The sequence below is a fragment of the Coregonus lavaretus genome (genome assembly GCF_964263955.1).
Source record: "Coregonus lavaretus genome assembly, chromosome: 8".
Lineage (NCBI taxonomy): Eukaryota > Metazoa > Chordata > Actinopteri > Salmoniformes > Salmonidae > Coregonus > Coregonus lavaretus.
Window position 1 is genome coordinate 41,151,969 of NC_139995.1, and position 22,988 is coordinate 41,174,956.

The window sequence follows — 22,988 nt, forward strand, 5'->3', positions numbered from 1 at the left end:
TATGATGTCATGAGGCAAATATGTCTGTGCAATGATCTTCATGCACTAAAAAGCTGTCAGAATTTTAATTCAATCATCACTTGTGTCTCTATACTTTCCTGTCACATAATATGTACTCACTAACCAATAGTGTAAAGTCTACAAAGAGAGTAAAAATGATGAGGGTTAAAATGTTGAATGTTTGGCTCTACCTGGTAACCTCTTCTGCCATTACATGGTGGTTGGTATAAAAACCCAACCCTGTGCTGTTGAATAGGAATGATAATTGGGTCTAATGTAAAATGAGATGGTTATTGTGCAAGCTGAAGGTCATTGTGCAGCATAACAGCTATTATGCTTGGTAAAGGCCTTTTCCAAAATATTGTATTTCTTTTCAACTGGATGGCTGCGGTAAGAGAGAGAGCGCGCAAGAGAGAGAGAAACAGAGAGAGTGAAAATTGAGAAACAGAGAAAGAGAGATAGAGATAGATTCAGGACCTATGTCTGTGTCTGATACAGGCTTCACAAACAGCACAGCACCTGAGGGAAATGGGCAAACTGCCCCTGCCATAACCTTTAACCTATCCCCAGGACAGACTCCGGCAAACAACCACTTCCCAAGGCAGGCTACGTACCACACCCTGTTCCCCAGGCTCCAGCCCATAACCAAATCCCAAGGCTCTAACCATCACATTTCAGGATCTCTGGAGCTGTGAGGCTCTCTTAGAGCTGCTCTATGGAGAGGAACACTTTGTACAGTCCTCCCCCGCTCCTCTCTTCTCCCTCCCCCCCCTCCGTCCCCCGTTCCTCAGCCCAAATTCACAGCTCATAATGCCACGAAGATGCTGCTAGACAGGGCTGGTTCCTTCTCCTCTCTTTCTCTCTCTCTTTCTCTCTCTCTCTCTCTCTCTCTCTCTCTCTCTCTCTCTCTCTCTCTCTCTCTCTCTCTCTCCCCTCTCTCTCTCTCTCTCCCCTCTCTCTCTCCCCCCCCCCCCCTCTCTCTCTCTCTCTCTCTCTCTCTCTCTCTCTCTCTCTCTGTACTAGTTCACAGTTTCATCAGAATAGATACAGAAGATATTATAAACTAAACAATATCCATATTGGCTTTAACCCAGTTGCTTGTAACGGACTTCAGTTTGAGAGTGAATGGCAAGACCCCACTGGGCAAAAACTTGTTGAATCAACATTTGTTTCCACGTCATTTCAACAAACTATTCATTGTGATGATGTTGAATCAACGTGGAAAACTGATTAGATTAGCAAAAAGTCATCAACGTAAGGGAATCTTTTTTTCACCCAACTTTTAACCTAAATCCAATGAAATTGTGGTTTATGTATTTATTATTTCACATTTAATTGATGTTAGTTAACAACTCAACCAAATGTAAATCAAAGATAGACGTTGAACTAACGTCTGTGCCCAGTGGGATGGCGACATCAGCGCAGATGATATGTGAGGCTCAGGGAGAAGCTAGGAGAAGCAGGGGGCTGATGTAAAGGGATTAAAACCCTGTTGGCATGCTGCTGCCATACAGTAGCTACAGAGCATGAAGCTAGCTGGCGCTGACTGTGTATGGGCACATTTGGTGACTGTATATGGGCACATTTGGTGACTGTGTATGGGCACATTTGGTGACTGTGTATGGGCACATTTGGTGACTGTGTATGGGCACGTTTGGTGACTGTGTATGGGCACGTTTGGTGACTGTGTATGGGCACGTTTGTTGACTGTGTATGGGCACGTTTGGTGACTGTGTGTGGGCACGTTTGGTGACTGTGTATGGACACGTTTGGTGACTGTGTATGGTCACATTTGGCAGAAACTCACTCTTCTGGTGGTGCTTTTCCTACATCAAGGATTTTTGTTGCTTTTATCTCCCTCTCTCTGTCTCTATCTGTGTGTGAACGTGAGTATGTGGGTGGGCATATCGTCTGCCGCCAATGTAAATATATGGGTCCTGTTTGAAAACGCAGGCTGGCATCATGAATCTTCAACAACGGGAGACAGAATAGACTCATGCTGTAATATAAATCCTGCTGGGATCAGCGATGCAAATAAGATAAATATTACACGGATTGAGTGAAAGTTAAAAGAGGAGAGAAGCTAAGCTAAACACCCCATAGAAATACAGCAGTATGAATGAGGCGTCTAGGTACCCTACTGATCTCATTTTAGGACAGCGATAGATAGATAGGCAGAAGAACTAGAGGAGGCTTCCTCCTCTTCCCCTGAGGTAGATGGAAGGTCACACACACACTAATTAAGGGGTTGTGTTGTTAGGGGGAAAGTGAGTGAGTGAGCAGCGAAATGTTTCTGTTTAAAACAGGTTGTTGATGAGGGGAAGAAGGGGGAAAACTTGTTAACCAATGGAATAACAGGGTGTTGAGGTAGTGCACGCACACACACACACACACACACACACACACACACACACACACACACACACACACACAGCCCCTGGAGGGCGTTGGCTGCTGCTCTACACTGGTGTTGTTGTCCCATTATACTTCTGGGAGGGGAGGTTGGAAGAATGGGAGAATAGGAGTGGAGGAGGAGAAGGATGGAGGGAAAGAGGGGAGGGGGAGAGGTGGTAATGATCCAGCTATAGCGCATGAGCTCATGCCCCTGTGCCTCTGTCGCTCTACTGGGACAAGACCATTAACTGTCCAATCACTCCTCCTCTTCTCTGTCTCTCTACTGGGACAAGACCATTCACTGTCCAATCACTCCTCTTCTTCTCTTCTCTGTCTCTCCACATCCCTCTCCTCCTTCAATCCACTTCTCCTCTCTGGGTTTCATCCCATTGCTCCAGTGAGCCTTAGACCTCATTGTAGAAATCAACAAGCAGATGTATGGCACTGGAGATATATGTCAAGCCATGCATGGGAGGACACTCAAATCAGTACTTCAATACCTGACCATACTGTAGGCTATATAATTAATGTCTCTCCTAGCTCACTAAAACCCCAGCTCACAGCCTATGCTTTAGCTCAGTGGACTAAAACAGTTGTGTGGTAGGCATGAGTCTGTCAAACTAGCTCAGTAAAACCATAGCTACGTACATTCTCCAACAGGACAGCCTAAGAGGTCTTGTGTTGTGCACTGCTTTTTATGTGCTTTCCAGAGCCTCTCCAGTTCTCTATCTCTATTGGTATCTATCCTAGTTTGTTCTTTGTATGTGCTTTCCTTTCCAGCTCACTGAGGCTGCATTTACACAGGGAGCCCAATTCTGATCTTTTAACCAATTATTGACAAAAGAGCTGATCTGATTAGTCAAAAGCCCAATAAGTGAATATCAGAATTGGACTACCTGTGTAAAGGCAGCCTGAGAGCCAATGAAGTCCAGTGTTACTGAACCCAAACCGTAGGCGTGGGGTGGGTTCCCATTACGCTAAACACTAATTGAGCTGTCCATTAGGTAGAAGGAGGTATTAGTGTACAAACGTATTAGTATTAGTTATAAAACAGCTGAGAGCAGCAAGAGAAGAGGAACCGTGGAACGTCATAGTCAATATCAATGCAGACATGCAGACACAAACATCCTTTTAGCTATTGTACTTTATTTTTTATTTTTGTATAGATTACATTATATACTGATACCAACAATGTATAGATAATGTAATGTATTATAACCTGGGTGGTTCGAGCCCTGAATGCTGATTGGCTGACAGACGTGGTATATCAGACCGTATACAATGGGTATGACGAAACATTTATTTTTACTGCTCTAATTACGTTGGTAACCAGTTTATAATAGCAATAAGGCACCTCGGGAGTTTGTGATATATGGCCAATATACCACGGCTAAGGGCTGTGTCCAGGCACTCCGTGTTGCGCCGTGCTTAAGAACAGCCCTTAGCCGTGATATATTGGCCATATACAGTGGCTTGCGAAAGTATTCAATTTTAGTCTCATCTGACCAGAGAACCTTCTTCCATATGTTTGGGGAGTCTCTCACATACCTTTTGGCGAACACCAAACGTGTTTGCTTATTTTTTTCTTTAAGCAATGGCTTTTTTCTGGCCACTCTTCCGTAAAGCCCAGCTATGTGGAGTGTACAGCTTAAAGTGGTCCTATGGACAGATACTCCAATCTCCGCTGTGGAGCTTTGCAGCTCCTTCAGTGTTCTCTTTGGTGTCTTTGTTGCCTCTCTGATTAATGCCCTCCTTGCCTGGTCCGTGAGTTTTGGTGGGCGGCCCTCTCTTGGCAGGTTTGTTGTGGTGCCATATTCTTTCCATTATTTAATAATGGATTTAATGGTGCTCCGTGGGATGTTCAAAGTTTCTGATCTTTTTTTATAACCCAACCCTGATCTGTAATTCTCTACAACTTTGTCCCTGACCTGTTTGGAGAGCTCATTGGTCTTCATGGTGCTGCTTGCTTGGTGGTGTCACCTTGCTTAGTGGTGTTGCAGACTCTGGGGCCTTTCAGAACAGGTGTATATATACTGAGATCATGTGACGGATCATGTGACACTTAGATTGCACACAGGTGGACTTTATTTAACTAATTATGTGACTTCTGAAGGTAATTTATTGCACCAGATCTTATTTAGGGGCTTCATAGCAAAGGGGGTGAATACATACAGTGGGGAAAAAAAGTATTTAGTCAGCCACCAATTGTGCAAGTTCTCCCATTTAAAAAGATGAGAGAGGCCTGTAATTTTCATCATAGGTAAAACTACAGACAAATTCAGAGAAAGAAAATCCAGAAAATCACATTGTAGGATTTTTTATGAATTTATTTGCAAATTATGGTGGAAAATAAGTATTTGGTCACCTACAAACAAGCAAGATTTCTGGCTCTCACAGACCTGTAACTTCTTCTTTAAGAGGCTCCTCTGTCTTTCACTCGTTACCTGTATTAATGGCACCTGTTTGAACTTGTTATCAGTATAAAATACACCTGTCCACAACCTCAAACAGTCACACTCCAAACTCCACTATGGCCAAGACCAAAGAGCTGTCAAAGGACACCAGAAACAAAATTGTAGACCTGCACCAGGCTGGGAAGACTGAATCTGCAATAGGTAAGCAGCTTGGTTTGAAGAAATCAACTGTGGGAGCAATTATTAGGAAATGGAAGACATACAAGACCACTGATCATCTCCCTCGATCTGGGGCTCCACGCAAGATCTCACCCCGTGGGGTCAAAATGATCACAAGAACGGTGAGCAAAAATCCCAGAACCACACAGGGGGACCTAGTGAATGACCTGCAGAGAGCTGGGACCAAAGTAACAAAGCCTACCATCAGTAACACACTACGCCGCCAGGGACTCAAATCCTGCAGTGCCAGACGTGTCCCCCTGCTTAAGCCAGTACATGTCCAGGCCCGTCTGAAGTTTGCTAGAGTGCATTTGGATGATCCAGAAGAGGATTGGGAGAATGTCATATGGTCAGATGAAACCAAAATAGAACTTTTTGGTAAAAACTCAACTCGTCGTGTTTGGAGGACAAAGAATGCTGAGTTGCATCCAAAGAACACCATACCTACTGTGAAGCATGGGGGTGGAAACATCATGCTTTGGGGCTGTTTTTCTGCAAAGGGACCAGGACGACTGATCCGTGTAAAGGAAAGAATGAATGGGGCCATGTATCGTGAGATTTTGAGTGAAAACCTCCTTCCATCAGCAAGGGCATTGAAGATGAAACGTGGCTGGGTCTTTCAGCATGACAATGATCCCAAACACACCGCCCGGGCAACGAAGGAGTGGCTTCGTAAGAAGCATTTCAAGGTCCTGGAGTGGCCTAGCCAGTCTCCAGATCTCAACCCCATAGAAAATCTTTGGAGGGAGTTGAAAGTCCGTGTTGCCCAGCGACAGCCCCAAAACATCACTGCTCTAGAGGAGATCTGCATGGAGGAATGGGCCAAAATACCAGCAACAGTGTGTGAAAACCTTGTGAAGACTTACAGAAAACGTTTGACCTGTGTCATTGCCAACAAAGGGTATATAACAAAGTATTGAAAAACTTTTGTTATTGACCAAATACTTATTTTTCACCATAATTTGCAAATAAATTCATTAAAAATCCTACAATGTGATTTTCTGGAGAAAAAAAATCTCATTTTGTCTGTCATAGTTGACGTGTACCTATGATGAAAATTACAGGCCTCTCTCATCTTTTTAAGTGGGAGAACTTGCACAATTGGTGGCTGACTAAATACTTTTTTTCCCCACTGTATGCACGCACCACTTTTCCATTATTCATTTTTTAGAGTTCATTTTTTTCATTCCACTTCACCAATTTTGACTATTGTGTGTATGTCCATTACATGAAATCCAAATAAAAATCCATTTAAATTACAGGTTGTAATGCAACAAAATTGGAAAAACGCCAAGGGGGATGAATACTTCTGCAAGGCACTGTACATGTTTGGTGTGTGTGAATTTGTGTACAAGGATTTTTTATTCATACGTGACAGTACAATGCCTCTACTAGAGTTTGTTTGGGTATTAGGGATGTCAGTGGATTCGTCACACCATATTCTACCTCCCTCCATCCATGATCCATCTGAGAAACACCAATTCCCTGCATTTGAGACTATACTCAAACCTCAATCAACACATCTCCTTTTCAGCCTCTGACTGACCCTTCATGAGATAAGCTAACCCCCTAACTCCTGGGTCCAGCGCCCCAACGCTGCTCCACTCCTTCTCCTCTGCTGCCTGGGAACAGGGAACAGGAGCAGGGGAGCTACGCAGCGCAGGCCTGATGAGTTCATTATGAACACGATTGAGGTGCAAATCAGTGGTGAATTGAGAGGTTGATGAAGTTAGCATTCTTGTAATATAGTAGTCGAGCCTCTGCAATTCACTTTACTCCTCCGATCCTCTTGTCGTTTGGTCCTCAAGGGCTTTTTAATGACGCTGGTGAAGAGGTGCCAACGTGGCTCTTTCTGGAAATGGTATGGAAATGATCATGTCTAGTGTTTGTGTGTGTTTTGTCTATTTACTTTGGATGTTATTGTGGGACAGAATGTGCATGTTTATATCTATGTCTGTCCAAGGTTTTCTTAGGTGTTTGAAGTGGAAATGAGATGGAAAGAAGCTAAAGAAAGACTACCCCCTAATTCTCAATACTGATACACCTATGGGCTCTGGTCAAAAGTAGTGCACTAAATAGGGAATTTGGGACACAGATGTTCAGCGCAGGGAGAGCCTGATGGAAGGTTAGGATTTGGAGGATTAATGCTGTATTAATATAACAAGATAAGTGAAGTGGATCGGCCCAACTCATTAGCCACATGAAAGCCAGGGTCAGATCTTGGCGATATATCAAAGCAAAGATAATGAAGGAAATAAGTGGCGGTAGGTAGTGCAGTATGGTTTTAAATAGCCATGGAGGGGTGCATTTCATTCCAAGAAGATATTCCCTCCCTTCATATCCTCATGTTCACTCCCCTTCACAGATCTGACAGAACTGGGCAGGGGAAAGCAATATGGCAGAAACTATGTAGAGCTATTGCGTACACCTACCCACTCAGATCCATGAAGGGGAGTGGAGGGCAAAGGGGAGGGATCATATTCCTGGAATGAAATGCAGCCCAGCAACACCAATCTTCAAGGAGAGTAGGTCTGCATCCCAAATGGCACACTATCCCCTATATACTGTAATGCAATACTTTTGACCTGAGCCCTATAGGCCATGGTAAAAAGTAGTGCACTACATACGGAATATAGTGCCATTTGAGATGCATCCAAGGTCTGCCTAGCAACAACTCCGGGTCTCATGGCTTCACATCCTGTAGAGAGACTGTTGGCAGGAGTGACAGGATAGGCCAGCCCTTTAAACATCCAGGTGGTGAGGCTAGGTAGCTGCTGGGGCTGCAAGATTCTAGTAACTTTCCCAAAAATTCTCTCCTAATTTTGGGAATGTTCCAACCAGGATTTCTGGTAACCCTGGGAATTTTGGGAAAGTGAATATTGTTCAAGCCTAGCTTCCGACACTGTATTGGTCACCTGGACTGCATTATTTAGGGTTGATGGGTACAGGACTTCAATTGACTTACTGATACAGTAAAAATTGTCCTGCCATTAGTTTCCCGTACTTATATACTAAGGTGCTGGAAGGATATGGCAGGAAAGATAACACGATGTCAAGCTAGTGTTAAAAAGAGAAAGATGTAATTCCCGGTTCTGGGTGATAGTAGCATGGTACCACAATGGACCTTGATGTTCTTGGCGTGAGATTAACCATACACTGAATCCTGGTCATGCCAGAGTTGGACAGCAGATAGTTCCAAGATGGCGTAGTAGTGCGGTCGTGTATTGTGTTGTGTCCTCGTGTAAATAGCCTGTTGTTTTTTATTCTTATATATTTCTCCATCTCACTTTCCATCCTTTAACTAAATATACTTTCCTGCAACCCGCCTCACCCAATGTGTAACGGATTCTATTATTTCTTTATTTTTATCAAGAACCTACGGCTGAAACTAGCCAGCTAGCCAGCTAGCCAGCTAACTAGCTACTTGCTATTAGCCACCGTTAGCGGTCTTCACCACTGTCCGTGGCCTGCACTACCTACCAGCCAGCTCTAGCCTGGACAATTATCGGCCAGTCTGCATAGCGTGCTATCGACCCAGAGCATATCGGATTTTCTGCCGGAATCACTTAATCACTGGACCTTAACACCGGACCATCGCAACTAGCTAGCTGCAACCGAATGGCTGTTGTTGGCTAATCACCACTTCCCAACGTACCAGTTAGTCTTGAGCTAGCCTCGAGCCAGGCCCATCTCCCGGCTATCTACCTCTCTGTCAACCGGACGGAACCTACTAGTGTCGACACGGAGCCCCGCCGATCCATCACGACTGGTCTGCCGACGTAATCGTCTGATGTGGTTTGAACAGGCTTCCCGTTGCAACGACGAGATCGTCTACTTGCCCATGCCCCCCCCCCCCCGCTTCTCCTTCACCCACATTCAGACAGCTGATGTCCTGAAAGAGCTGCTGAATCTGGACCCCTACAAATCAGCTGGGCTAGACAATTGGACCCTTTCTTTCTAAAATTAGCCGCCGAAATTGTCGCAACCCCTATTACTAGCCTGTTCAACCTCTCTTTTGTATCGTCTGAGATCCCAAGAGATTGGAAAGCTACCGCGGTCATCCCCCTCTTCAAAGGGGGTGCCAAACTTTTAGGGTTCTTTTCACGGGGTAGAAGTGGTATGTCTTAAGGGGGAAAACACATGTATTTTGGGCTTTTGTTTACTGAATGATCAGTAACTACATGTGATTTCTTTTGAAAAGAGCTGTACTAAGGACTTAATGTATACTTGGTATACACAACATTAATGAGATGTTTTGAATGTTGGTAATGTTTAGTATACTATTGGATGGAACAATTAATTGAATGATTTCAATGATCTCTGCAATCTTTCCTGGCTTTATAGTGTGACTTGATCACCCACACTGTAAATCCTAGAGGTATGCTGAATTGGGGGTTGGTTATAATAAGGAATTGTGAAGAAGTATATAAATTGGCATTAATCCTATATATCTTTAGAGACCTTCAAGACCATCTAGATCTTCAGGATATTTCATACATCCAAGACGCACCAGATATCCCCATCATTGATTTCTCTGCCCTTGATTAGTTCCCCTAAAAATAAGGGGAATAGCATACTGACAGTAGTGAAGAGCAAAATATCAAGACATAGAGATATAGATAGGATTAAAATGTATATTCCTGCGCAAGCAGGAACCATAACTAGAATACAGAATGGGTTCACTATTAAAGTACAAGGGTTAAACTGGTTGTTGGTGTGGGAGGAACCAGCACAAGGGGTATGGGGAAACCACATGGGGTAACTGTGACTTTAAGATAATAAAATAAAAAGACAGGTGGATCATAGACATAAGAGTAGAAGCCCAAGACTTATATAAACAATTTGATGTAGTACTTAGTGCTACATTTCCAGGGGGAGTGTTGGTGAAGTAGTTATTCCTTGGGAAAGTGCACTAAACCCTGTACATGTTAGAGCCATACCAACTGCAGAAGAAAGGGAATGGAAGGAGTCGTTAGACAATGATTGGTATAGATGAGCACAATATATTACGTTAAAATTAAATAAAGAAGATAGTCTAGTATGCATCACATCTCCTGTAAAAGAATTAACAGTAATTCCAAATCTTCACAGTTGCCAGGACTGTGCTATGTTCAACCACAACTTCTGTCATTTAAGGGACTTGGAAAGACCATATTGCCCAGAAGAATGTTTGGTATATTTAGGAAATCCTAAATATGACCAATTTTATAATCAATCAGGATGAGGAGAGAAGTGTAAGCGATTGTTAGAATAGGAACAAGGAAAAGGGAAACACCAGAGTAATATCAAATAGACTATGAGCAAATATAGGAGTGTTACAATAAAACAATTGGGTTATATAATTTGGGAGAATTCAAGGGAGAATGTGGAACTATGTGGCATTTATACAGATAGCCTTTGGAATACAGACACCCCTCAAAGAAAAATCCATCAGGCAGCAGGATCAATTATTAGAAATTGGTATTAAGAATGATTGGTGAAACATAATAACTTGTCATATAGTCAATGCTTATAGGGATGTTTTGGATGGGAAATGAATTCAACTAAACTGTTATGATTTGTCCTTTCTTGAGGTTACTACAGATGGTGTCGTAATGCATAGCAGAGATAATTCAGTCGAAAATGGTGTGAACCTCAATAAAAACCAAAAACCCTCTACCCGGCTGAAGAGGAGCAACAAAGGCGTTGAAGACGTTCCTGTCCAGCACACCTCTACCAGGAGACCTGAATCAGAACCAGCATCAAATCAAAGCAATCAATTGCCTTTTCTTTTAGGCCTTTTCTCTCAAGAATGTGACAGGAGTCCATGTGGAGTGAGCAGGAAGAGAGAACTATTCAAATACAACATTTCTCATAGTTTGGGTATACTGATTATCAAAATGGACAAAACAGAATGAAGGTAGAGGTGGGGCGGCTCAGGTGTGACATTGGAATTGGGACATTGCCATGGGCAATCCAAGATGAACTATGAAGCTATCTGAAGAACAAAATGAAGACGCCAGAAGATTAAGTGCCAGGGGAGGAAGGGATTATTATTTGAGGTAGTAGGTTGATTAAGGAGGTATTATACACTGCTAAATTTATAGTAATTTAGACTAGGAATGCATTGAGATACTGATCTGTTGTAATTCTCTTTATGAGGAAGATAATGCTAAAATTATGGATAATATAAATGTACATTCTGCCAGTGTCAGTATGTGCCAAGGTGAGAGTTTTAACTTTAAATGATGGAACCAAGGTGACTAACTAAGAATTGTCATTATAAATTTGTCTTGGGTAATTTGATTATGATTATGAATTGTAAGCTGACGGAGTGATCTAAATGAATATACAGTGGGGAAAAAAAGTATTTAGTCAGCCACCAATTGTGCAAGTTCTCCCACTTAAAAAGATGAGAGAGGCCTGTAATTTTCATCATAGGTACACGTCAACTATGACAGACAAAATGAGAAAAAAAATTCCAGAAAATCACATTGTAGGATTTTTAATGAATTTATTTGCAAATTATGGTGGAAAATAAGTATTTGGTCAATAACAAAAGTTTCTCAATACTTTGTTATATACCCTTTGTTGGCAATGACACAGGTCAAACGTTTTCTGTAAGTCTTCACAAGGTTTTCACACACTGTTGCTGGTATTTTGGCCCATTCCTCCATGCAGATCTCCTCTAGAGCAGTGATGTTTTGGGGCTGTCGCTGGGCAACACAGACTTTCAACTCCCTCCAAAGATTTTCTATGGGGTTGAGATCTGTAGACTGGCTAGGCCACTCCAGGACCTTGAAATGCTTCTTACGAAGCCACTCCTTCGTTGCCCGGCCGGTGTGTTTGGGATCATTGTCATGCTGAAAGACCCAGCCACGTTTCATCTTCAATGCCCTTGCTGATGGAAGGAGGTTTTCACTCAAAATCTCACGATACATGGCCCCATTCATTCTTTCCTTTATACGGATCAGTCATCCTGGTCCCTTTGCAGAAAAACAGCCCCAAAGCATGATGTTTCCACCCCCATACTTCACAGTAGGTATGGTGTTCTTTGGATGCAACTCAGCATTCTTTGTCCTCCAAACACGACGAGTTGAGTTTTTACCAAAAAGTTATATTTTGGTTTCATCTGACCATATGACATTCTCCCAATCCTCTTCTGGATCATCCAAATACACTCTAGCAAACTTCAGACGGGCCTGGACATGTACTGGCTTAAGCAGGGGGACACGTCTGGCACTGCAGGATTTGAGTCCCTGGCGGCGTAGTGTGTTACTGATGGTAGGCTTTGTTACTTTGGTCCCAGCTCTCTGCAGGTCATTCACTAGGTCCCCCCGTGTGGTTCTGGGATTTTTGCTCACCGTTCTTGTGATCATTTTGACCCCACGGGGTGAGATCTTGCGTGGAGCCCCAGATCGAGGGAGATTATCAGTGGTCTTGTATGTCTTCCATTTCCTAATAATTGCTCCCACAGTTGATTTCTTCAAACCAAGCTGCTTACCTATAGCAGATTCAGCCTTCCCAGCCTGGTGCAGGTCTACAATTTTGTTTCTGGTGTCCTTTGACAGCTCTTTGGTCTTGGCCATAGTGGAGTTTGGAGTGTGACTGTTTGAGGTTGTGGACAGGTGTCTTTTATACTGATAACAAGTTCAAACAGGTGCCATTAATACAGGTAACGAGTGGAGGACAGAGGAGCCTCTTAAAGAAGAAGTTACAGGTCTGTGAGAGCCAGAAATCTTGCTTGTTTGTAGGTGACCAAATACTTATTTTCCACCATAATTTGCAAATAAATTCATTAAAAATCCTACAATGTGATTTTCTGGAAAAAAAAATCCTCAATTTGTCTGTCATAGTTGACGTGTACCTATGATGAAAATTACAGGTCTCTCTCATCTTTTTAAGTGGGAGAACTTGCACAATTGGTGGCTGACTAAATACTTTTTTCCCCCACTGTATGTGAGTTAAAGATGTTGAAACTATTCTTAAACATGTCCTAGGTAGTTTGGTTAAAACAACGCTACGTTAGTTTTAATGTGTTAGGATACTAACACTTATCTTGGAATTATTTTAAGTAGAAATATTGATATTTTTATTATGAGTATAACCTTGAATGCAAAGATCGTGATTGATAGCATAAACATAATATACTTTTGTACATTTATGGGATTAGTAATCCCATTAGGAGGGATATGATGTGTATTTTTAATAGACTATGAGGTAAAACTGAGTTAATCATCAACATATAGTTAACATTCTTTGTGGCTAACTGAATTGGGTCATTTCAATGTGTGTGTGGGTAAAAGAGGGAAGCTGACCCAGGGTCAAATTGCTTGTGCTTACTTAGATCCATGGTTGTCTTATCATATCAGAGACTGAAACTGGCTTGGGCCTTTTGTTTCTATCTTCAAACACAGTGAAAAGAGCCGGGTTGAACAGAGTTTAAACTAAACATGAGTGTTTTTGCAAGATAAGGATTGATTGATTGTAGTACTCTGAAAGTCGAATTTAGCCGCCCTCAGAGACAAAGGAAGTGGGCGGAGCAATAAAAGAGCGGGAAACTGAAGAGGGCGCTATATAAGATGGAGGGAGAGAAGAAGAGGGGGTTCCAATCTGCAGATTGACCTGGCTTTGTTGAATAAAAAAAAAGTCATTCTTGATGCAACAAAAACTCTGTAAGACTTTTGATTTTTAATAAAGTATAGTGGTTATTTTCCACAACACTTGAAGGAGCTGGAGCAGTTTTGCCTTGAAGAATGGGCAAAAACCCCAGTGGCTAGATGTGCCACACTTATAGAGACATACCCCAAGAGACTTGCAGCTGTAATTGCTACAAAAGTTTTCTGTTTTTTTTTCTTATTTCTTGTTTGTTTCAAAAGAAAACATATTGACTATCAGTCAATAAAGTGGTAGGCATGTTGTGTAAATCAAATGATACAAACCCCCCAAAAATCCATTTTAATTCCAGGTTGTAAGGCAACAAAATAGGATAAATGCCAAGGGGGGTGAATACTTTCGCAAGCCACTATACATATGCACATGAGCCTATATGCATAAACAATGACTAAAATATGTTTGGGGTCTTTAAGAATAGACTCAATGGCAGCACAGCAAAGCAGCAATGTTTACAATATGCCCCCTCTCCCTTTAGCTGGGAGAGAGAATAAGAGCTTTCAGACTGAAGAAATCATTTTTCACGGGCTCAAAAGGAAGTGACAGTCAGTAATTGCCCGATTGTGTTGTGTCTTTCACAGGGTCACTGCACTGTACTTCAAGGAGCAACAGCCCAGCTCCTTTTCCTCTGCCTCTGCTGCCTCCTCTGTCTGTCTGTCTGTCTGTCTGTGTCCGTACCAAGGCCTGTTTCACTCTGATAGCCCAAGTCACTATAAGGTTCTGTTGATGTGCCAGCCACAAGTCCTAATAACGGATTATGATGCTGCAGCCTAGCTGCTCCTCTCCTCTCCTTCGCCAGGCAGCTACACAGAAGGGCTTTCAAGTCCTTTCATTACACAAAAGCTTTCATCCTATTCTGGTGACTGATCTGGAACCATAGGAAAAAACGATAGGCTGTATATTATTTCTGCATGTATCCACCATCGGGCAATTAGGAAGAAATTATTACGTAAGCCATTGGTTTGATTATCAATGGGCTTCCAAAGGGAAATGTTATATAACAACAATTATAAAGTATGGATTCATGAGAATGTGCCATATTCTTTTGAGGAATAAATAATGTGTAAATGGATGACAACTACATTATAAATGATAACATTATAGCTTTAAATGTATTTGACTGATCAGTGATCAATGTTCTTTCTTCTTTAAAAGGAAATATCTGAAACAACAGGTTCTGGAGAACACATTTAAGTTCCACTGTAGTGCTTTGCAAGTACCTGTAATTATAGGCCTTTCCCACTGGGCAAAAACTGGTAAAATCAACATTGTTTCCAAGTCATTTCAACCCAAAAAATCTATGTGATGATGTTGAATTAATGTGTCAAAACTGATTGATTTTGAAAAAGTCATCAAACTAAGGGCATTTCTTTTAACCTAAATCCAATCCCATGGTGCCATTTTTGGTGGATTTCACGTTGAAATATTTGTTAGTTGACAACTCAACCAAATGTAAATCAAAACTAGACGTTGAACTGATGTCTGTGCCCAGTGGGTTACTAGTACAGAAAGACTTAAGTCTTGTAAATGCTTGTAAATCACAAATACGAATATTTCTTATCTTATATTCCTTTATATCAGGTTTAAATCTGGAGCCATAGAAAATACTCTCTTCATAAAGTCCCAAACTCAGTCACAACAAAAGATCTGTAATGAAGTTCAGAGTAGCCTAATGACTTCATCTTTTAGCTAATGGTCTCAGTCGGTAGTGACATTTATGACTCACCGTCCTGAGTAGACTGGGTCAGAGGCTGTGTCCCAATATAGTGTACTAGGGCCCATAGGGCTCTGGTAAAAAATAGTGGTGGTATATAAAGGGAATATGCTGCCATTTGGGATGCTGCCATGGTTCCAATGTGTGGTTCCACTGTGGGGCTCAAAGCGTAGGTAGGTAATATGGTAATGACTGGTAAATGTGTCTGTCTTGGTTATCAGTTCCCTATCTAGAAGTTGAGACCTAACATTCATTACTTACAGTATTATCTGATTTCAACCTTTACTTCAATATTTATATCAGGAGGGCAATGATGCATACAGTGCCTTGCAAAAGTATTCTTCCCCCTTGGTGTTTTGCCTATTTTGTTGCATTACAACCTGTAATTTAAATGGATTTTTATTTGGATTTCATGTAATGGACATATACAAAATAGTCCAAATTGGTGAAGTGGAATGAGAAAAATAACTTGTTTCAAAAAATTCAAAAAAATAAATAACGGAAAGGTGGTGCGTGCATATGTATTCACCCCCTTTGCTATGAAGGCCCTAAATAAGATCTGGTGCAACCAATTACCTTCAGAAGTCACATAATTAGTTAAATAAAGTCCACCTGTGTGAAGTGTAAGTGTCACATGATCTATCTTATGATCTCAGTATATATACACCTGTTCTGAAAGGCCCCAGAGTCTACAACATGTGGTCCTCTGTAGATCAGCTGGTAGAGCACGGCGCTTGTAACGCCAAGGTAGTGGGTTCGATCCCCGGGACCACCCATACACAAATAAATAATAATGTATGCACGCATGACTGTAAGTCGCTTTGGATAAAAGCGTCTGCTAAATGGCATATTATTATGTGATGGGTGATTTGAAGTAGTCAGGCGCAGGAGGGTAAATCACAGAATAACAGAGTTTACTCCGGAATACAGAGTTTACGCAGTAATGCATCAAAACAGTCCAGTGCGCAAAACAGGCGCACTGGAACCAACAAGGCACACAGGGAATTACCCCGTGTCACGACTTCCTCCGAGGCTGCCTCCCCACCTTGTTCTGGCAGGCTTTGGCGTTCATCGTCACCGGCCTTCTAGCCACTGCCGCTCCATATCTCATCATTCCATTTGTCTTGTCTTGTCAATTACACACACCTGGCTCAAATGCCCCTCATTAGTACGTGTTTAAGTGTTCCCTCTGTCCCCTTGTCCTTGTGGGTGGTTGTTCATTGTGAGGATTAGTAGCTCGGTTGAGCTCAGTATTTTGTATTGCCGGAGTATTTTCCCCGTGTGCATGTTTGTTCCAGTGCGCCTGTTTTGCGCACTGGACTGGTTACGCTGGATTACGGAATAAACTCTGTATACTGTGATTTACCCTCCTGCGCCTGACTCCTTCAAATCACGCATCACACCCCGGCAATACAAAATACAAGGAGCTCAACCGAGCTTCACTCTCCTCACAATAAACAATCACACACAAAGACAAGGGGGCAGAGGGAACACTTATACAGGTACTGATGAGGGGATATGAACCAGGTGTTTGTAATAAACAAGACAAAACAAATGGAATGATGAGATGAGGAGCGGCAGTGGCTAGAAGGCCGGTGACGACAAACACAGAGGCAGCTTCGGAGGAAGTCGTGACACAACACAACTAAGCAAGGGGCACCACCAAGCAAGCGGCACCATGAAGACCAAGGAGATCTCCAAACAGATCAGGGTTGGGTTATAAAAAAATATCCGAAACTTTGAACATTCCACGGAGCACCATTAAATCCATTATTTAAAACATTTAAGAATATGGCACCACAACAAACCTGCCAAGAGAGGGCCGCCCACCAAAACTCATTCATTTACACCACTGATGCTAGTAGTGATGGGGATAGGAGACAGTGGTGGCTGGTGGCACTTTAAATCGAAGGATGGGCTCATAGTAATAGCTGGAATGGATTAAATGAATGGAATGGCATCATTCCAGCAATTATTAAGAGCCGTCCGCCCCTCACCAAAAAATCTAATGAAATCAAATTGTATTTGTCACAGGCGCCAAATACAACTGGTGTAGACCTTACCGTGAAATGCTTACTTACAAGCCCTTAACCAACAATGCAGTTTTAAGAAAAATAAGAGCTAAGAAAATATTTACTAAATAAACTAAAGTAAAAATAAAAAGTAAAAGAGCAACAATAAAATAACAATAACAATGTTGTCCTGGCACCACACGGCCAGGTCTCTGTCCTCCTCCCTATAGGCTGTCTCATTGTTGTCGGTGATAAGGTCTACCACCGTTGTGCCGTCAGCAAACTTAATGATGGTGTTGGAGTCGTGCTTGGTCACGCAGTCATGGGTGAACAGGGAGTACAGGAGGGGACTAAGCACGCACCCCTGAGGGGCCCCGTGTTGAGGATCAGCGTGGCAGATGTGTCGTTGCCTACCCTTACCACCTGGGAGCGGCCCCTCAGGAAGTCCAGGATCCAGTTGCAGAGGGAGGTGTTTAGTCCCAGGGTCCTTAGCTTAGTGATGAGCTTTGTGGGCACTATGGTGTTGAACGCTGAGCTGTAGTCAATGAACAGCATTCTCACATAGGTGTTCCTTTTGTCCAGGTGAGAAAGGACAGTGTGGAGTGCAAAAGAGATTGCGCCATCTGTCGATCTGTTGGGGCAGTATGCAAATTGGAGTGGGTCTAGAGTTTCTGGGATGATGGTGTTGATGTGAGCCATGACCAGCCTTTCAAAGCACTTCATGACTACAGATGTGAGTGCTACGGGTCAATAGTCATTTAAGAAGGTTACCTTGGTGTTCTTGGGCACACCACTATGGTGGTCTGCTTTAAACATGTAGGTATTACAGACTCAGGGACAGATTGAAAATGTCAGTGAAGAAACTTGCCAGTTGGTCAGTGCATGCTCGGAGTACATGTCCTGGTAATCCGTCTGGCCCTGCGGCCTTGTGAATGTTGACCTGTTTAAAGGTCTTACTCACATCGGGTACGGCGAGCGTGATCACACAGTTGTCAGGAACAGCTGGTGCTCTCATGCATGCTTCAGTGTTGCTTGCCTCGAAACGCGCATAGAAGTAATTTAGCTCGTCTGGTAGGCTTGTGTCACTGAGCAGCTCGCGGTTGGGAATCCCTTTGTAGTCCGTAATAGTTTGCAAGCCCTGCCACATTCGACGAGCGTCGGAGCCGGTGTAGTATTATTCAATCTTAGTCCTGCATTGACGCTTTGCCTATTTGATGGTTCGTCGGAGGGCATAGTGGGATTTCTTATAAGTCCTGCTCCTTGAAAGCGGCAGCTTTACCCTTTAGATCAGTGCGGATGTTACCTGTAATCCATGGATTCTGGTTGGGGTATGTACGTACGGTCACTGTGGGGACGACGTCATCGATGCACTTATTGATGAAGCCGGTGACTGATGTGGGTTACTCCTCAATGCCATCGGATGAATCCCAGAACATATTCCAGTCTATGCTAGCAAAACAGTCCTGTAGCTTAGCATCTGCGTCATCTGACCACTTCCGTATTGAGTGAGTCACTGGCACTTCCTGCTTTAGTTTTCTGTGTAAGCATGAATCAGGAGGATAGAATTATGGTCAGATTTGACAAATGGAGGGCGAGGGAGAGCTTTGTACGTGTCTCTGTGTGTGCAGTAAAGGTGGTGTAGACTTTTTTTTCCTTTGGTTGCACATGTAACATGCTGGTAGAAATTAGGTAAAACGGATTTAAGTTTCCCCGCATTAAAGTCCCCAGCCTTTGGATGAGCATTTTCTTGTTTGCTTATGGCCTTATACAGCTCGTTGAGTACGGTCTTAGTGCCAGCATCGGTTTGTGGTGGTAAATAGACAGCTATGAAAAATATAGATGAAAACTCTCTTGGTAAATAGTGTGGTCTACAGCTTATCATGAGATACTCTACCTCAGGCGAGCAAAACCTTGAAATGTCCTTAATATTAGATTTCGCGCACCAGCTGTTATTGATAAATAGACACAGACCGCCACCCCTTGTCTTACCGGAGGTAGCTGTTCTGTCTTGCTGATGTATGGAAAACCCAGCCAACTGTATATTATTCATGTCGTCATTCAGCTACTACTCAGTGAAACTTAAGATAGTACAGTTTTTAATGTCCCGTTGGTAGGATAGCTTTGAACGGAGCTCATCCAGTTTATTCTCCAATGATTGCAAATTGGCCAATAGGACGGAGGACAGAGGCGGGTTACCCACTCGCCGACAAATTCTCACACCTGCGTCCCCTGTATCGACGGTGGCAGAAACATTATGTACAAAATAAGTTACAAACAACGCGAAAAAACACAAAATAGCACAATTGGTTAGGAGCCCGTAAAATGGCAGGCATCTCCTCCGGCGCCATCAGCCTCCTCTGATGGGAGATGATAATATGTAAATGTGCTAAATACACTGCACTTTATCCCATCAGTGGGTAGACCTACAATGCAGTACCTATGCTGACTCCCATGAGTCATCAGAGATATGAAGAAGAAGCGTTTGTCTGCCATTTAATGAACAGGAATTAACTGAGGCTTCTTCCCGAATGGCAACCTACATGTATTCCCTTTATAGTGCAGTGTAAATGCACTACTTTTGACCAGACCCCATAGGACTATACACTCTTAGAAAAAAGAGTTCCAAAAGGGTTATTTGTCTGTCCCCATAGGATAACCCTTTTTGGTTCCAGGTAGAACCCTTTTTGGGTCCAGGAAGAACCCTTTTGGGTTCCATGCCTTTTGGGTTCCATGTAGAACCCTCTGTGGAGGCTGGCAGGTAGCCTAGCAGTTAAGAATGTTGGGCCAGTAACTAAAAGGTTGCGGGTTTGAATCCCTGAGCTGACTAGGTGAAATATCTGTTAATGTGCCCTTGAGCAAGGCACTTAACCTTAATTGCTCCTGTGAGTCGCACCGGATAAGAGCATCTGCTAAATTACTAAAATGTCAATGTAACCAAAAACATCTAAATAGCAGCTTTTTTTCTAAGAGTGTATAGGGATAGAGAGCTATGCCATTTTGCAAACACTGTAGCCTGCCATTGTACTTTGCAATTAAAAAGATGATAATATGGACATCCAATAGTGGGCCTGTGGGATTATCATTATCTTATTACCTCCACCCACCTAAATGCAAACCTACACAAATGGCCTTATGTGGAATGCCAACTGATTTTACTGATATGATTATATAGCAAATCAACATGGATCAATAGTTTTGTTTTTGATCATAGGAACAATAGATAGATAGACCCTCGTCCAAAATATGCAACAAAATCTAAATTACAATATATATGAATAAATGTGGCGATTTAGTGTTGAAGAAACTGTTATTCCGTTAACCATTAGGGTTATATTTTTTTCGGTAGCTTGTGGACATCTTGCGTCGGTTGGGCAGCATCCCGCGACGGTTGATAAATTAGCCACTGTTGACAGACACCAGCACAATGTGTTCTCAAAAACAGCCATATCTATCTAGCCTACACGGTCGTATATAGGGACAGTTTATATTAGGGGTGTCAAACTAATTTTGCCCCGTTGCCGCATTCGCTCTTCAAGTAGGGCCGGAGGGCCACACTGAAAATTGGTTACCCTATATTTATTCCCTCGCTTTCAAAACTTGCGAAAGACAGTCCTCTTTCCATCGTTTTTTTTTAATTTTCGATATTCCCTGACTGTCTAGCTTTAATTTCGGTGATTAACAGCGAGCTGGAAACAGTCGTGGAAACTGTATAAATGTATGTCCATTATCATTCCTACACAGTTTCGATTTGGGATTAGTCATTTTAATGTAGGCTATATTGAGTTCGTCCCCCCACCCCGATTTTCTTTTGGTAGGCTTGTGTCTACCGAATGTTTTACACCCCTGGTTTATTTTAAACGAAATATTGGGGACATATTGAAGGCTGAATGTATGCCTATTCACCAAACAGGGAGAGGATTTAAATAAACCATAATTTACCCTATCTAAATAGTATGGTTCGATGGTATGTGGATCACGTGACCCAATCAAATATTCACAGAAATTGGTTAAATAATTTAATTTCTATGAATAAATATGTATTATGGTATAGTCTGCCTGCAGCCTCCCCGCTAAAAAGAAAATGTGCAGCGCTTCCAAATGTCCTCAATCTTGTCGGGACTTGGGTCTTACTATAAGTCACCTTGGGAAAATGAATCGAGGGGTCAAGTGATGGCGCAAAAAGGCTAAAATGTTATCCTACAACAGGAATTGCACCGCACACAGCTCTAGACCTCAAATGAAAGCTAGTCACATGGGGATGTCTTCAACTGCAATGACACAGCTTTATTTAGGTTATATTCAACATATTCCCTCCCGCAAGATACATTTATAAATGACACCGTGCATGGATTGGATGGTCTGCCAGGCCCTGCGATTGATTACTGTGTGTGTATAGCCGTGTTTTTTTCTCTGCAACAGCAATCTGCATGATGGTTGCCTACGTACCCACACAATAGCTGCCTGCGGTTCATATCCTCGCATTATGCATGGCTGAATTCAGCGACATTCTACATTCATATAAACAGTGTTGGAGGAAAAGGGCAATGTTTGCACTATATAGCCTATCAATTCGATATAATGGTATTGCATGAGGGTTTGTGGGATGGTAGGTTTATTATTAACGTAGCTTTTCTCCGGCCCTGTATGACAGCATCTAGCTGACCATTGATGTGAAAAGGAGGCTATTCGTTGACATGTGGTGATTTACTTCCCTTCCACCGTGGGTGGCTTACCTTCTGTTGTCGCCTCGCCATATCTGTGGGCTGTTTTGCATTGAAAGGGTAGGCGATGCACCTCATCACAAAGACATATAGTTGCAGCTTCTTTTTGCGCTCCTCTTCCTCCTTCTGCAAATTGGCCTCCTCCACCTTCTCCTGCTCGCTGGCAGCTGACGGGCTCGGGCTGGTCGGGCGAGCGCTACTGCGACTGCTGCTGCTGGGCGCAAGCCCGCCGGAGCTCTCGCTAGTCCGGCTTGGAGAGATGCGGGCTCCGCTCTGGGGCGCCGATGCCTCCTTGTGATGGTGTTCCTCCTCCACCATCCCACCATCCGATTCCTCCTCGCTGGATGACGGATCCAACATATCACAGCCTAGAGAGGATGTAGCCTGGCAGAACTCCTATTCGAAGAAATTGTGAAATTGATATTGATATTCGGATAGTAAACTGAAATTAAACCGTTATCTGATTCAAAACGAAAGACACCTGAATTTGCTGAGCCTTTTCTTAAGGATGCCAGAAAATACGACTTATGCTTGGAGAGAGAGCTGAGATGCTGCACGCACACAGACACAGCACAGCAATCTCCTCCTGCACGGTCACCGCCGCTGATGTACGAGAAGGAGGTGGGATAGAAAGGGAGGAGGGGGCGTGAATGAGTGAAAGCGGCTCCTTCAATAAAAAGCGCGAGCGATGGCCTCTTCCTGCCAGCAGAGCTCTAGAACCGTGGGACACAGTCGCGCAGGCGTGAGGAGAGCCGCTGGCCATTGTGCTGAATCGGTTCGTTGGCGCCTGCAACGGGGGTAAACCCGGTCGCGTGAAACGGGGATAAACCCGTTGACTTTAAACGACTAACCATTATTGACC

The 22,988-nt window shown here is 43.0% G+C and overlaps 1 protein-coding gene across 4 annotated transcripts in view; it reads right to left on the reverse strand.

The window, feature by feature from the left end:
• Positions 1–22,486, reverse strand: part of LOC311133706 (calcium-dependent secretion activator 1) — a gene marked incomplete at its 5' end in the record, with an annotated part of 153,962 nt that extends 131,476 nt beyond the window's left edge. For 3 of the 4 annotated variants that reach the window (XM_084167243.1, XM_084167241.1, XM_084167242.1), the window contains one exon: positions 22,139–22,486. In XM_084167243.1, coding sequence (XP_084023369.1) covers positions 22,139–22,486 — 348 coding nt within the window. The remainder of the gene's footprint in view (positions 1–22,138) is intronic. The other variant, XM_084167244.1, reaches the window with a different exon arrangement.
• Positions 22,487–22,988: the final 502 nt, after the last annotated feature.